This window comes from Mauremys mutica, chromosome 2 (assembly GCF_020497125.1).
Source record: "Mauremys mutica isolate MM-2020 ecotype Southern chromosome 2, ASM2049712v1, whole genome shotgun sequence".
Lineage (NCBI taxonomy): Eukaryota > Metazoa > Chordata > Testudines > Geoemydidae > Mauremys > Mauremys mutica.
The window spans coordinates 42690689-42707435 of NC_059073.1; the positions used below are offsets into that span (position 1 = coordinate 42690689).

Sequence of the window (16747 nt, forward strand, 5' to 3'; positions counted from 1 at the left end):
AGGGTGGTGGACAGCAAGCTACTGAGGGAGGGGGAATGTAGTGAGTAGGGTGCAGGGCCTCAGGGGAAGGAGGCGTAGTCTAGGAGAAGGGGCGGGGCTAGGGTGTTCTGTTTTGTGCAATTAAAAAGTTGGCAGTCCTAGTGGAGGCCCTCAGCAGACAGCCTGTGGCTGTTTACCTCTGACATAGGGAAGGAGGTATTCTTCCCTGTCAGAATCTGTGGCTTTTTAAGCCCTTTATTCAGAGTACAGGAGCTGGAATGGGGTGAGAGTCTTGCATGGTGTGTGGGCACAAGTCAAGTTAAACGTTAAGGTTAAATACTGGTACCATAAAAAGGGCAGGATTTGGGTGCTTTACTGGAGGTGGCATGGTTTGTCCTGAACGTGCTGGCGGGTTTGGTGAGCTCCTTTCTCCTGCTTTGATGCTGACTTTTGTCTTTGGGGATAGTAGGCACATGTACACTTTGACACTCTGCCACCTATTTCCCAGCTGTGATTGCACATGCTCCTCCTCCCACCTATCTTTGAAGGCAGAGAGCTCCAGACGGGTCTATGCAAATGCATGAGGCCTGCATGATGGCTCTTTTGAATTTTCTCCAAAAAGTTGTGTGTCTCTGAGAAATGGTAGTTGCTTGCTATCAAAGTGGCTTGCAAATGGGGCCCATGTGGATTTGCCAAAGCTGTTTAAACAGAGGAGTGGTTTCCAGGCATGCTGACCCCCACAGAGAGGTCAATTCTGCAGTGACTGGTGCAGTGTGGGATAGTAATGGGAGGACTGTTCACTTACATAAGAAGTGGGATGCATCCACTGGAGCTAAATTGATTTAACTGCCACCAAAATAGAAGTGGTATTTGCAAAATGGCTTCATTAAATAAATGCAAATCCAGTGATCTTGCAATGGGAGATGTGTGTGAACACATGCCAGCTCCCACCAAGATGAGGAGAGTTACACTAACTTCTGTGTGGAGAGCAGGCCTTATTCCTCTGCGCTAAATGGAATAAAGGCTCAAATCTCCTGCTTGTTTCCTTGCTCAGAAACATAATCTGTCTCCCACAGTATTCTTGCCAGCAAATTAAAAAAGTATGGATTGGATGCATGGACTAGAAGGTGGATAGAAAGCTGGCTAGATCGTCGGGCTCAACGGGTAGTGATCAATGGCTCCATGGCTAGTTGGCAGCTGGTATCAAGCGGAGTGCCCCAAGGGTCGGTCCTGGGGCTGGTTTTGTTCAATATCTTCATTCATGATCTGGAGGATGGTGTGGATTGCACCCTCAGCAAGTTTGCAGGTGACACTAAACTGGGAGGAGTGGTAGATACGCTGGAGGGTAGGGATAAGATACAGAGGGACCTAGACAAATTAGAGGATTGGGCCAAAAGAAATCTGATGAGGTTCAACAAGGACAAGTGCAGAGTCCTGCTCTTGGGACGGAAGAATCCCATGCATTGCTACAGAATGAGGACCGACTGGCTAAGGAGCAGTTCTGCAGAAAAGGACCTGGGCATTACAGTGGATGAGAAGCTGGATATGAGTCAGCAGTGTGCCCTTGTTGCCAAGAAGGCTAACGGCATATTGGGCTACATTAGTAGGAGCATTACCAGCAGATCAAGGGAAGTGATTATTCCCCTCTATTCAGCACTGGTGAGGCCACATCTGGAGTATTGTGTCCAGTTTTGGGTCCCCCACTACAGAAGGGATGTGGACAAATTGGAGAGAGTCCAGTGGAGGGCAATGAAAATGATCAGGGGGCTGGGGCACATGACTTACGAGGAGAGGCTGAGGGAGCTGGGCTTTTTTAGTCTTCAGAAGAGAAGAGTGAGGGGGGATTTGATAGCCACCGCCAACTACCTGAAGGGAAATTCCAAAGGGGAAGGAGTTAGGCTGTTCTCAGTGGTGGCAGATGACAGAAGAAGGAGCAATGTTCTCAAGTTGCAGTGAGGGGGGTCTAGGTTGGCTATTAGGAAACACTATTTCACTAGGAGGGTGGTGAAGCACTAGAATGGGTTGCCTAGGGAGGTGGTAGAATCTCCATCCTTAGAGGTTTTTAAGTCCCAGCTTGACAAAGCCCCGGCTGGGATGATTTAGTTGGTGTTGGTCCTGCTTTGAGTAGGGAGTTGGACTAGATGACCTAGATGAGGTCTCTTCCAACCCTGATCTTCTATGATTCTATCCCAGGTATAATGGCCCGATGCAAAGCCCAGTCAGTGGAAAGATTCCTGTTGATTTTGGTGGGCTTTGGATCAAGCTCTTAAAAAGGGGAAGAGGGTGGGTGTCTGAAGAGACAAAAACTTAAGCCTCCTCCTGCTAATCAGCATTTAGCTATCTGTCCCCAGGCTAGGTCTTACTCCTGCTAACAGGCAGGAATAATTTGGCAGTCATACACCGTTACTCTCATTGATTCAGAGTTGGATTTCCTGTGCTCAACATCTTTTATCTTGCACTATTCATTTGTACTATGCAGGGTCAAAACCAGTATGCATAGCTGCTGCAGACGCCAACTTGTCCTGCGCTGTTAGTTGTTTTGATGTGAAAGTATTACACCTATTACTACACTTAGTGCACAGCACACTTTGTATCCAGGAGATGTAATAACTTCCTTCTTTTAGGTTCTTAAACCAAGCTATGCAGCTCTACAATGCAACAGTCGTTGTGCCAATTAACTTTGTGTTCTTCACCACCAGCGCCATCATTGCAGGTTTGTTTTTACTTTTTATCCAAACAAAAGCTCTTTCTAAATAGCAAGATTGAATTCTCTTCTTTGAATCAGGAATGCAAACAAGTCACTTTTATCTTCAGGGAGAGATCTTTATATAATATGACAGGTGTATATTTTGAAAATGATCATAAGTTCAGAACTTTGAAATAAAATTAAATGCCATCAGATTCTAGCTTTTCCAGTACAATACAGCCATGTACAGTTTATTCTGCTTTACTGGCTTATTAGGTACTGTCATTAGTATCAGCCTCCTCTGGAAGTACCATAAATGTGTTTACCATGTGTACATTGGCGTCTCCATATCCTAGCTGGTAAAGTAATTGTAATAGTGTGGCAAGCTACTCAAATGACAGACAGCTGTGTTTTGTAGTAGTTTGGGTATTATATTTCAGAAGGCTGCATTCTAGGTTAAGTGAAGGAAATAAAATACTCCAAAGGCCTTTAAACCTTATAATGTTTTATTCTGGGTGAGAACTTTGAACTTGATCTCATTAAAAAAGACTGAAAATCTTGGAAATTGTCTGCACTGAAAGAACAAGAGAGGAGAGAAAGACGAAGACGTCTACACTGAAAAAAAATTCTGCCGCCCTGAGTCTCTGAGCCCAGGTCAATTGACTCAGGCTTGTGGGGCTAAATATAGCAGCGTGGACATTCGGGCTCGACCTGGAACCCAGGCTTTGAAACCTGGCCAAGGGGATGGGGCTCCGGCCCCAGGCTCCAGCCCAGTTAGGAATGTCTGTACTACTATTTTAAGCCCTGCAGCCTGAGCCCAAATCTGTTGACCCAGGCTCTAAGACTCACTGCCACAGGTTTTACAATTTTTAGGGCTGTCAATCAATCGCAGTTAGCTCAAACGATTAACTCAAAACAAATGAACTCAATTAAAAAAAAATTGCAATTAATCTGAGTTTTAATTGCACTGTTAAACAATAATAAAATGCCAATTTACATTTATTATAAATATTTTGGATGTTTTTCTACATTTTCAAATATATTGATTTCCATTACAACACAGAACACAAAGTGTACAGTGCTCACTTTATATTATTTTTATTACAAATATTTTCACTGTAAAAAAAATAAAAGAAATAGTATTTTTTAATTCACCTCATACAAGTACTATAGTGCAATCTCTTTATCATGAAAGAGCAACTTACAAATGTAGATATTTTTTTTTTGGTTACATAACTGCACTCAAAAACAAAACAATGTAAAACTTTAGAGTCGACATGTCCACTCAGTCCTACTTCTTGGTCAGCCAATCGCTAAAACAAAGAAGTTTGTTTACATTTATAGAAGATAATGCTGCCCACTTCTTATTTACAATGTCACCTAAAAGTGAGAACAGGTGTTCACATGGCACTTTTGTAGCCAGCATTGCAAGGTATTTACGTGCCAGATGCGCTAAACATTCGTATGCCCCTTCATGCTTCGGCCACAATTCCAGAGGACATGCTTCCATGCTGATGACACTCATTTAAAAAAAATGTGTTAATTAAACTCCTTGGGGGAGAATTGTATGTCTCCTACTTGTGGTTTTACCCAGATTCTGCCTCATTTTTGTGTTATGGCAACCCACAACATGTTGTTCGATTTAAGAACTCTTTCACTGCAGATTTGACAAAACGCAAAGAAGGTACCAATGTGAGATTTCTAAAGATAGCTACAGCACTCAACCCAAGGTTTAAGAATCTGAAGTGGCTTCCAAAATCTGAGAGGCACGAGGTGTGGAACATGCTGTCAGAAGTCCTAAAAGAGCAATATTCCGATACAGAAACTACAGAACCCAAACCACTATAAAAGAATATCAACCTTCTGCTGGTGGCATCTGACTCAGATGATGAAAATGGATGTGTGTCAGTGCGCACTGTGTTGGATCATTATAGAGCAGAATCCATCATCAGCATGGAAGCATTTCGTCTGGAATGGAAGCATGAAGGGGCATATGAATGTTTAGCACCTGTTCTCACTTTTCATTGCAAATTAGAAGCAGGCAGCATTATCCCCCATAGATATAAAAGAACTTGTTACTTGTTTGTCTTAGTGATTGGCTGAACAAGAAGTAGGACTGAGTGGACTTGTAGGATCTTAAAGTTTGACATTATTTTATTTTTGAGTGCAGGTATGTAAAAAGAAAAAATTCTACATTTGTAAGTTGCACTTGCATGATAAAGAGATTGCACTAAAGTATTTATATGAGATGAATTGAAAAATACTATTTCTTTTGTTTATCTTTTTTACAGTGCAAATATTTGTAATCAATAATAATATAAAGTGAGCACTGTACACTTTGTATTCTGTGATGTAATGGAAATCAATATATCTGAAAATGTAGAAAACGTGCAAAAATATTTAAATGGTATTCTATTATTGATTAATAGTGCAATTAAAACTGCATTAATAATTATGTTTTTAATCATTTGACAGCCCTATTTTTTATGTATTTATTTAATTTATTGCAGTATAAATGTACCTAAAGATCCTGTTTCACCAATAAGCCAAAATTATACAGCTATAATATTTATGACCAATTTTAACGCACACAGGGGCAGTCCTGTTGTTGGTCTGCAGGAAATTTAATATTCAGAACTTCCATTAATGCTACAGGGAGTTCCATGAAGATTGCCTCAGCAGCTGTGTTAGAACAGACGTGCACTTTGTGACTGAGAGGAGACATTGGCCAAAAGGGGTTGCACTGGAGTAACCATGTGGAGAGTTTGGTTTTGTGTCTACTTTTTTTAAAGGCTAGATCCTTATTCAGGATCATCTATATCAGTGGTTCTCAAACTTTTTTTTTTTTTTTTTGCGGACAACTTGAAAATTGCTGAGGCTCTTGGCGGACCACTTAATGATCTTTCCAAATGTTGTTTGTACCATTAGCTAACTCCTAGACTTTAAGGTCAGAAGAGACCATTATGATCATCTAGTCTGACCTCCTGCACAACGCAGGCCACAGAATCTCACCCACCCACTCCTATAACAAAGCCCTAACCTATGTCTGAGTTATTGAAGTCCTCAGATTGTGATTTAAAGACCTCAAGGTGCAGAGAATCCTCCAGCAAGTGACCCAGACCCCACGCTGCAGAGGAAGGTGAAAAACCTCCAGGGCCTCTGCCAATCTGCCCTGGAGGAAAACTCCTTCCCGACCCCAAATATGGCGATTTGGGGTCAGTTAAACCCTGAGCATGTGGGCAAGACTCACCAGCCAGCACCCAGGAAAGAATTCTCTGTAGTAACTCAGATCCCAGCCCATCTAACATCCCATCACAGACCATTGGGCATATTTACCTGCCGATAATCAAAGATGAATTAATTGCCCAAATTAGGCTATCCCATCATACCATCCCCTCCATAAACTTATCAAGCTTAGTCTTGAAGCCAGATATGTCTTTTGCCCCCACTACTTCCCTTGGAAGGTTGTTCCAGAACTTCACTCCTCTAATGGTTAGAAACCTTCATCTAATTTCAAGTCTAAACTTCCTAGTGTCCAGTTTATATCCATTTGTTCTTGTGTCCATATTAGTACTAAGCTTAAATAATTAAATTAAATAATTCCTCTCCCTCCCTGATATTTATCCCTCTGATATATTTAAAGAGAGCAATCGTATCTCCCCTCAGCCTTCTTTTGGTTAGGCTAAACAAGCCCAGCTCTTTGAGTCTCCTTTCATAACACAGGTTTTCCATTCGGATCATCCTAGTAGCCCTTCTCTGTACCTGTTCCAGTTTGAATTCATCCTTCTTAAACATGGGAGACCAGAACTGCACACAGTATTCCAGATGAGGTCTGACCAGTGCCTTGTATAACTGTACTAACACTATTGTAAAGTGCTTTGGATAAAAACACTATATAAAAAACCTTAATAATAATAAACTTTTTCTCTTCTACAAATAAAAGCACACAACTCATATTTTAATATTTACTTTTCTAATGTGGTGGATGTGCCCTCTCTCCTCTGCCACGGCAGTCCCCACGCTGGGGCTGGGAAGGAGGGTGGGGGGGTCTCTCCCTCTCTCACCTGCTGCGGCAGCCCCACAATATGAACAGACATAAAGTTAGATGGGTGGCCTTTCATTTGCTCATGTGCAGCCACCCAGGCGCGCACCTTAGAGGGAACTATCTGTGGACCACCTGAATGGAGCTTGCGGATCACTGGTGGTCCATGGGCCACAGTTTGAGAACCTCTGCTCTATATACAAATCTGCATCTGTTTAGTTAAACCAGCTAAAACGATGCAAGCCCCTATGTGGCTTAAGAGGAACTTATCGAAGTTTTAAATGTGTTCCTAATTGTCCAGGCTAAACCCAAATAAACCTGATGTAATCTGAAGTAAGAGTGTCCACAAAGCCTTTTGTACTTTAACTTTGTTGGTTTGAAACAACACCTTTAGTTAAATTGCTGCAGCTCTGCATGTAGACAAGCCCTCACTCTGAGCCTGACCTGAATAAACACTGTGTAAGGACCTCTATGTAATTCAACAAGGTTTCATTCTTTAAAAATATCTTTTACACTTGCCAACAACTGAAAATCCTTGTTAATATAAAATGTGACTATACTGAACAATTAACAACACACGCAAGAAGTTCAAACCTGGTAGAGTGAGATCTTATCAAGATATATGCAATTACTACTATCTAAAAAAAGGCATAGATACTGAATATGGGCATATAATATGAACCCACCCAAAATTTGTATTGACGTATTTGGGATTTTTTTCCACTTGATCATAACCTACCTTCTGACCCTGTCATCGGTAATTCACATCACTTGGAATTTGTTCAAGATCTGCATTTCTTGTTTCTGTCACATTCTAGGGGTCATATTTTATCAGGAATTCCAAGGTGCAGCTTTGCTGAGTGTGTTCATGTTTCTATTTGGGTAAGTGTATTTACTGAAAAACTGTAACAAAGTTTGTATCGAAACAGCAGTTACCTTTCCAGGCAAGTTTTCCTTTTCTCCTGAAGAAGAAACCTATTCTGTTGCAATGTGTTAGAGAGCAGCTGTTACGGTAGGATAAAAAACATTGCAAAGGCTAATATTTGTGTTTTGTTATAAGGGCCTGTTTTTTTAATCCAAACCTGTAAAAATATGAATATTAGCCATTTGTGATTCCCTATCTCTCCCACTTCCCCCAATGGAATGAAGAGCTAACATTACATGTTCCCTTTGTAAATGACAAATCACTGGCTGTTTTCCATCAATGATCGCATTAGGGAGTATGTACTGATTAGTGCTAGAAAAGTCCCTCCATGTTATTTTCTACCTGCATGTCCTGCTGTTCTCTGCTGCTACTAGCCATGGGCAATAGTGTTAGTTAATCACACAGAAGGCGCCAGGGTCACTTTAGTAAAGGCCTGCCTCTCTCCTGTTGCCTTTGGATAGGAAGGGACAATCTGTCTGTTGGTGATTATAGATCATGTCATGCTAAATAAGTGGTAGTAGTAAATGCTTGAAGGGCACCCTACCTGTCATACAGCCAAGTGAAACAGAATCAGCCACAGATTCCTCAGGAGATGCCAGTACAGTGAAGGTTCAGGTGATAGGTGAGAGATCATTGTTGATGGGAATGGGATACTTAACACACAGGTGGAAGAACAGTTCCCAAAATTCTTAATCAGATGCCTGGCCCTAATGTAGTCAAACAAGCACAACTGACAATTGTATGTGACCACTCCCACTGGAGGTAGGACGGAGCAGCCCCATAGAACTATTTAATGGTCTGTGTGACTGACAGTGTTTGTAGTGAACGTGGTAGACAGGGCCGGCTCCAGAGCCCAGCAGGGCAAGCACCCGCCTGGGGCGGCCCTTTCCCGGGGGGGCGGCAGGCTGGGCCGGCAGACCTGCCGCAGTCATGCCTGCGGGAGGTCCACCGGAGCCCCGGGAGCAGCGGACCTGCCGCAGGCATGACTGCGGAGGGGACGCTCGGCCGGCGGCTCCAGTGGACCTCCCGCAGGCATGACTGCAGACGGTTCGCTGGTCCCGCGGCTCGGCTGGACCTCCCGCAGGCATGACTGCGGCAGCTCAACCGGAGCCGCCGGACCAGCGAACCGCCCGCAGCTGCGGGAAGTCCAGCCGAGCGGCACGACCAGCGGACCCGCCGCAGTCATGCCCGCGGGAGGTCCGCTGCTCCCGCGGCTCGGGGGCGCCTCCCGGGCATGACTGCTTGGGGTGGCCAAATTTGTAGAGCCGCCCCTGGTGGTAGAAAATGAAGATAAGCAAATTAAATGCACACACTTGGCAGGCATGAAGTTGATGTTCTGTACAGCGTTAGACAGACAGACAGACACTTACCAAGCAGTTCAAAATCACTGCCGGCCAGAAGCCTGGTTCTGAGACACAAAAGTCAAATGAGTGAAACAAAGGGCCCGTCTAGACTAGAGTTTTTGGTTGTGTTGTAACTTGAGCTAACTGATGATCAATTTAACTGTAAATGTTAGTCTAGATACTCCACAAACAATTGTTCCAGGATGCAAATGTGTTTTCCTTGCTGTGGCTCAGCTCAACTTTCTCACATCAGTTCCTTTGAAGTCAGTGAGATTAGGTGTGTGAGTAAGGCAAATCGCCTGAAACCCACAGGAATCCATAAACTGCCGAGGGATTGTCGAGAGCATAATTTGCTCCCCAGAACCTTTGTTACCTTCTCAGACCTCACTCCCAGTTAAGAGCCCAGCCTGACATTGGGTCTGTCTACACAGCAAAGAAAAACCTCAGGGCTGTTTCATTGCTGTGTAAACATCTGGGCTCAGACTAGAGCCTGGCCTCTAGGCTCCTGCGGGGTAGAGGGTCCCAGAGCTCAGGCTCCAGCATGAACTCAGAAGCCTACACAGCAATGAAATAGCCCCGCAGACTGAGCCATGCGAGCCTGAGTCGGCTGGCATGGGCCAGCCATGTTTTTTTTATTTGCTGTTTAGACAGACCCACAGAGCCCTGGATGAGTTGGCTGGGCTGCCAGTCCTGAAAAACTAATTCTTTACTTGTAAACTGAGCAGCTCAGATATGGAAGCTGTTGAGAGAGAAACACGGGTACCCAGGACAAGACCCACACTTCAAATGCAATGTGCTGCTTCTAACCTTATGTTCACAATGCCTTTGTAGGTGTCTTCTGTCATTTCTTGGCGTGTTTGTAATCACACGAAATCGAGAAGAGGAGCATTTGCAAGTTCCTTATATTGATTGTGGACACATTCCTGGTAAGCATGGTTTTGGACATTCTTTGTCAAATATTTGCCAGTCATCTATGTTTAAAAGTCTAAAAGCATCAGGTAATGGAGTGGGGAATGAACGGAGAGAATTGAAGCAGAAATATCCTCCAATCATATTTAATAAACTTACTTCTTTCTTCTTTTCTATTCCTATTTCCAACTGATTTTTTTCAAAAACTTTCTGAAATTATTTCTTAAGTGTTTCCACAGCCTATCAAAGGAAAACAAAAGGCATCTAGACTGAGGAGCCTTTAACAGAAAAATAATGGATTGGCAGGATTGTGATTTTTTTTTTCATTGAGTTTTTTTGTTTTTTCCCATTCCCACAGGAAAAAACAAGATTGACAAAATACAGCCGGATTCAAACAGCTTATCCTACGGCACTTTGCATGATGAAGATGACTGGACGAGCGCTCAGAGCTAAGAGCAGCTTCAATTCCAGTTAACAAGAGGAACTCTCTATTCATTGACATCATATTCATCACCCCGTGTTGATTGCATATGTTCAGTGTGTGTGTCATGTTATTTTATGTTGAGAACCCTTTGTGTTATTTAAGTATCCTTAAGTATCCCCTTTCTATCACAAATGTGTTACAATGAGCAAGGAGGGCTATAAAGCTAGTAACCATTAAATAGAGCTGGACATTTTCCTGGTAAAATACCTCTTACTGGTGGTGTAGGGTCAGGTTTTTAAAGGTATTTAGATGCCTAAAGATGCAACTAGCCACATAGTGGGATTTTCAAAAGCACCCACTTCACCTGCCTGTATTTATAGGTGCTTAATTCCTTTAAAAATCAGTCATCAAAATATAGTGTGTTTCTATGTAAACATCCGTTGGGAGAAATCCTGCTTGCCTTATTCATATAGCTAGTCCCGTTACCTTCAAAGGAACTACACATGTGAGTAAGGTGAGTGGGATTTGTTCCAATACATATATATGGATCCATACACATGGTATGTAATTTATGTTGAGATACGGTAAAAGGCTTGGTATTATAAATTCCTCCAAAGGAGTCCTCTGGGAGGGGAGCTTGTCTCTGTCCTGCTGGATTGGAGCAGCAAGCAGCTATTTCAATGCAATCCGTTCTGAGCCTTACCCCCTGTGTCTTCATTAGAAAATATATGTTTTTGGTGGGGATTTTGAAGAGGTTACACACTATTCCAATAGAGAAATGGGAAGCCAACCTTCCACTGCGGTTGTATTTTGAATAGGCTCGACTGGGGAAAAAGTGAGTTCAATATTTGGGGCCCAGTCCACGAAAATGTTGTGTGGGTAAAAGAATCAGGATCACGAAGGATAAGCCACTGGGCTAAAATATCTTTTTCCTTCCTACAAAGACTTCCCTGCATTAAGCTAGAGAGCTAGTACTGGCAGCAGCTGTGGTCATGCAGACTGAGTTTGGGGCTTTGAGTCAGAAAGTTGTAATCCTACTGTAGCTGCTGACTCACAGGAGAAAATTACTTATGGCCACAGGGAGCTACACAGCCTCAGTTTCTGCTTCTGTCTGATAATACTGATCTACCTCATGGGCATGTTGTGAGGATTAGATGAGTGCTTTGGGGGGAAAGAAGAAGCACTTTATAAGTGTTCAGGGTTACTATTGCAACCTTGTACAAAAACCTTTTGCTCTTTTTAAAGTGCATGTCATATATCATATGCAGCTAGCTTCAATGGGGTCTGCTGAATGATGCCTTCTTTAAATACAATATTTTTCTAATCATGCTCCAATACGTCTGTTAGTCTATAAGGTGCCACAGGACTCTTTGCTGCTTTTACAGATCCAGACTAACACGGCTACCGCCCATCTATATCCCTCAGATGTCCAACGAGTCTTCCAGCAAAAACAGGAAAGACTAGACTACATTACTGATCAATCTACGGTAGAAATGCAGATTTTGTTAACACACCCTGAAGAATCAAAAGGGCACTAACTAACTTTTACCTGACAAGTGAAAATGTGTGCTAAAGATGGAAATAAGATGTCTATAACTTTTATTGCTATTATTTCCTAGAAATATTATTTTTTTAAGTATGGGCAGCAGATACCTCTCTGAAATTTGTTTCCACAATTTGGGAGGGGTGAAGGAGGAAATTCTCCCAGGATTTTCTAGTGACAGTTGGAAATTGGATGCAAAATCTCTGGGTAAATCCATTATTTATTTTAAAAGTACTGTAATTCCGTGTGACACGTCACCTCCTTCTGACGGTTTAATAAAAAATAAAATGCTGTTCTGTAGATGGGGAGGGGTAACTTTCGGTGTAAAATTAAGTGTAATTGAAATTGATATATTGATTAAAAGTTCTAGGAGCCACTGATATTTAATTACACAATTAACAATGGTTATCAGACCTGATATAGAGACTTAGGCACGCTTCAATTAATCTACATAAATTCAGTTACACTATTGTAATATATAGTAATGGGCATTCATTATTACTGCCCCCCAAAAATAAACTCGTCAGTTTCACTTTGTTTAGAATCGGCTTCTAGTCCATTTCAGATTGCACTGGTTATGTTTAGGTTGCAAACACTGTAGGGGAGTGTTTGTTAAAACATAAACCTTTTCATTGGACTCTAAAGAAAAACATAGAAATGTTTTTCATTGTATTAAATTTTGTAAGAACTTTTTCTTCCCCCAAGATCAGAATTTTGGGCCAAATGTGATCTTTGAAACCTACAGAAATAAATTGAAGGGTGGCCCAAAGTCAGGCCCTCTGAATGGTTTCTGCAGCATCTAGTTTGTAAGTCTGACAAACCAGGGCCAGCTGGATTGATTCAGCCCTTGTTACGCTGCTGATAGATACTGGGAGAGGAGAACTTTAACTTGAGTATGGGACTGGAAACAGGAACTTTTGACATTGATTCTGCATGGGACTTTTGCAAATGACTTAACCTCTCTCTCTCTCTCTCTCTCTCTCAAAAGTGCAAGATCCACATTGGTAGATGGTCACATGGACATAACTGGAAAGCTCAGATTTGTTTATAATTTTATTCAAAAATTACAGTGTGTCATCAATACACTTTTAGGACCAGATTGCCCAGTCTAGGTCCATTTTGTGTCATGTAAGTGGTGCAAAGTGGCCTTAAAATGGATTGTAATGAACAGTTGTGTGTTCTCCTGAATAGGGGAAATTCACAAGTGGTAGAGGCTGGTCTGCCACCTCCTGTACCAGCCACCCACTCAACCTGTGGAGTAGGTGGGGAGTAGTGGGTGGGAACAGTGTTCCACTACCCCTGGCCATCCCCTGGTATAAGATCCCCGAGGCACTTCACACCCAGTGAATAAGTCAATGCTTTTCCCCTGCTGCTTTGGGTCAAGAAACCAGTTAGAGCTCCCTGCTCACTCCCCCTCTCACTGAGTTGAGCAGAGCAGTTGAAAATCTGCCACTTAGTCTATATCTGTAATAGTAAATCTGAAACCAACATTTTTCCCTAGGCAATAGCATTATCTCTGGGTAGTTCCCATTAGTATTTACATCTGCAGAGTCGATGGAAATGTATAAGGCATGCTGACACTGATACTGGAATTCTGCGTACAGTACTAGTGTCCATATTTTTAAAAGGATGTGACTACAGGGAGGGTGCAGAAAAGAGTCATACGTGATTCTAGGTCTGAAAAACGTGCCACAACAGCTACCACCAAGGGAAAAACATCTCCAGCTCCAATGGGCTGCATGTGCACATGCCTTAAGTGGAATGGACATGTGCAATCATGCAAAGAAGAACTGGATGAAATTCTAGGATGTGTGTTCGGCAGGAGGTCAAATGGGATAATCTGATGGTCCCTTCTGGCCTTAAAACTATGTATCGATTACTCATATTACTACATTGACTGTTAAAATATGTTCCCATCCATAGTCCTCAGTCTGTAGATTGTCAGGATTTTTCTGCTAATAATAACAATTAAACATTGTCCAAAGAAAACAAGATTACATAGGTATTTCCATTAAGTTAATTCTTTTTATATCCTTCATTACAGTTCCCTTTTAAAAATACAGAGCATCTATTCTTGGAACGCTAGAGGTTGAAATATCGTGGTGGTTGATGTATTTTATTGCCTTGTGCTGCATTACCAGCAGTAACCTCCACTAGCAGGCAGAATTGCCTACTAACAGTCTCTGTGTCTTTGTCTTGTTCTTGGCTTGCTATGTTAGAGAGGATAAGGGATACTACTGAGCCTGTTAAGCACACTATTAAACCTCAAGGAAATTAATTAAAAGAAGGTGGTGGGGGGGAGACAAGTTCTGTTCCTGTGTTAACACTAGTTTGGATTTATGCACATCAACTCTCGCACAAAGGACAAATGCCAATGCTGTTCCTCTGACAAGCTTGAAAATTCTGGCAAGCACAGTGGTGGCAGTCTCCAGCAAATTGCAATAGGGGAGGCAATGCCTATTCCAGGCTTGGAAATCTCCAGCTGAGTGTTGGCAAGTGCGTGCATGTGCTGGAGGCTTAAATCAATCAGTTCCATTTTTCCTGATGTGACCTAGCAAAATGTAACAATTGGTTTCATCATTCATGGCTGCGGGAAGCTATGCCGGTTTAAGGCATTAACTCTATGTCTTGCAATAATACATTAATTTAACATAAAACAGTGTTAAAGCCACCTGTTTAATCACTTTCTTGTTCTAATTTGAAAACTGTTATCAATTTTCTTCTAAATATGGGCTCTGCAACTCAACTCTCTGTGCCTATAAGCAGACAAAGATGGTATCTGACTCTGCTGTAGACATCCAGCCCTACAGAAATAATAATAAAGGAAGCCTAAGGATAACCCTAGTCAATCAACAATTGAACTGCTCATTCAGATGCCAGGATGTCAAGTGCCCTTCTACTTTCAAGACTAGGAGTAGAGCAGGTCTACTGGTTGAAAATTACCTATGCATTGGATTTAGCTTTTGCCCTGATTGCATATTGTTGGCTGCAAATAGGTTATTGCTCTCACATATTTATTTACTGTGCAAAGCTGCTCAACCCATATGTTTCACGGACATAGCTGGGGGACTGTTGGTTCTCACTAACTGGTCATAGCAAGCATTTCAGTATTTGTAATGAAGTATTCTGTTTGATTGGTCACATGGTATGGTTTCTGTTTCGTGTTTGGATGATAGAGATGTGACACCAGCCCTGATAGCAGGTGACTGTTTCCAGCATGAGCATGCTTGGCTCCCATATCTGCACAAAGAGAAAGTTCTTCTACCATAAAGGCTTGAAGAAAGAGTTCAGATGTAAACAGACTGAATGGCATGTTGGCTTTGGTGAACATATTTACAAATAGCTATTTTTTTTATTTGCCTATCTCTACCATCAGTGTAGATGGAACTGATTTGTATTACTGTTAAATTCAGCCCTACTATGCCAGCTGTTCACTTCTGTAATACATCTATATGTGTTCTTCTAATGTCACCAAGTATTTAAGGTCTTGTCTGGACTAGGATTTGGAAGACTAGTGTAGACAAGGGAATGTGCCTTTAACATGCATTTTAAACTGGAACCAATTTAGCACACATTAAAAAATCACACTGCTGTGTCCACAGTAGCCTGTTAACACACGTTCGTCAGCACCATCCAAATCCTAATCTAGTTTCAACCTTAGTGCTACTAGGTAGAGATGGAAAAAGCATCATCAGCCTCCCTCTGATGACTCGAAATAGCTACATCTGAACTTGATCTTAGGCGCACACAAATATTCAATACAGATAAAACAAATGGCTAAATAGTAGCAAACTACCTAATCAATTTGCAGACTAAAAATCAGTTTCTTAAACTATGCTTTCCTATTAAGTGCTACATAAAGTACCTTGGACTAGAAGATTAAAAACATTTCACACTGAATAGTGTCTTGGTGGTTTTGGAATGCACTTTGTGATGGTACATAACACAGCATGCATGACAATTTTGCTGTTGCTACTGTACTATGACTAGTCTAAATTCATATTTTAAAATTATTGAATATTAGCATAATTTCAAGTAATAATTTAATTTGTGGTAGAGACTGTCATTTTAATAAAGCATTCTTATCTGCTCTGGATAGCTGAGTATTTGCAACTGAAAGCCTATGCTGGAGAACTCTGAGTGTGACTATGGTGACTCATTTTTAACGGCTTTTTTTCCATGTTACACTGGCTGTTTTCCAATGAAGTCTTGCAAGACCTCATATAACAAACAAGGGTTACTGCTCTTTTCCAAGCATCACATGAAAAATATCCTTCTGCAGCGCAGCGTGGATGGCCGTACAGCTGCTGCAGTTTGGACTCAGGCACAGCACTATTCACTTACCATTCCACATGCCACTTAGTAAAGCAAACCACCTGTTTCCTGGATAGGCTTCAGCCCCAAAGCATTTTAAACGTTTCTCCAAGGATGAAATCCAGCCAAACCACTGATGGGGAAATGACAGCCTTGGCATTCTTTTCAGCTCCATTTGTTGTTGTGCCATTTGTTGTTCGCTAAAGAGCTCTGTGGTCTTTAGTCTAGTTTTCCACTGAAACCACAAAAGGGCAGGCCATGCCAAAGGGAAAGAGAGTCCTAGTTTCCTATTTACTGAGTGCCTTCATTCCTCAAGTGTGACTGACAAAGTCCCCACTTTGGCACAGAAGAGAGCACCTTTGAAAGAGCAGAAGGGAGGGTAACAAAGAAAAAGGAGACAGGCAGAGAAACCCTGGCCATCCTTGGGAGCTTGCTATGGCATTTCTCATTTGGTACTATTCCAACGCCTCAGTGGCATGTGTTCAGGGAGCTAATGCTGCAGCCTTTGAGCCTGGTAGTCTCACTGAGCTACAATGGACTTTTCCTGTGAGTAGGAGCTTCCTACACAAGTAAAGTGTGGCC

General features: G+C 42.0%; 1 protein-coding gene across 3 annotated transcripts in view; it reads left to right on the top strand.

Moving 5' to 3' along the window:
• NIPAL2 (NIPA like domain containing 2) overlaps nucleotides 1-15795 on the top strand; it is a 169785-nt gene extending 153990 nt beyond the window's left edge. For 2 of the 3 annotated variants that reach the window (XM_045007608.1, XM_045007607.1), the window contains 4 exons: nucleotides 2604-2692; nucleotides 7526-7589; nucleotides 9807-9901; nucleotides 10243-15795. In XM_045007608.1, the coding sequence (XP_044863543.1) occupies nucleotides 2604-2692; nucleotides 7526-7589; nucleotides 9807-9901; nucleotides 10243-10337 (343 nt within the window). In that variant the 3' untranslated portion in view covers nucleotides 10338-15795. The remainder of the gene's footprint in view (nucleotides 1-2603; nucleotides 2693-7525; nucleotides 7590-9806; nucleotides 9902-10242) is intronic. The other variant, XM_045007609.1, reaches the window with a different exon arrangement.
• The last annotated feature ends 952 nt before the right edge of the window (nucleotides 15796-16747 follow it).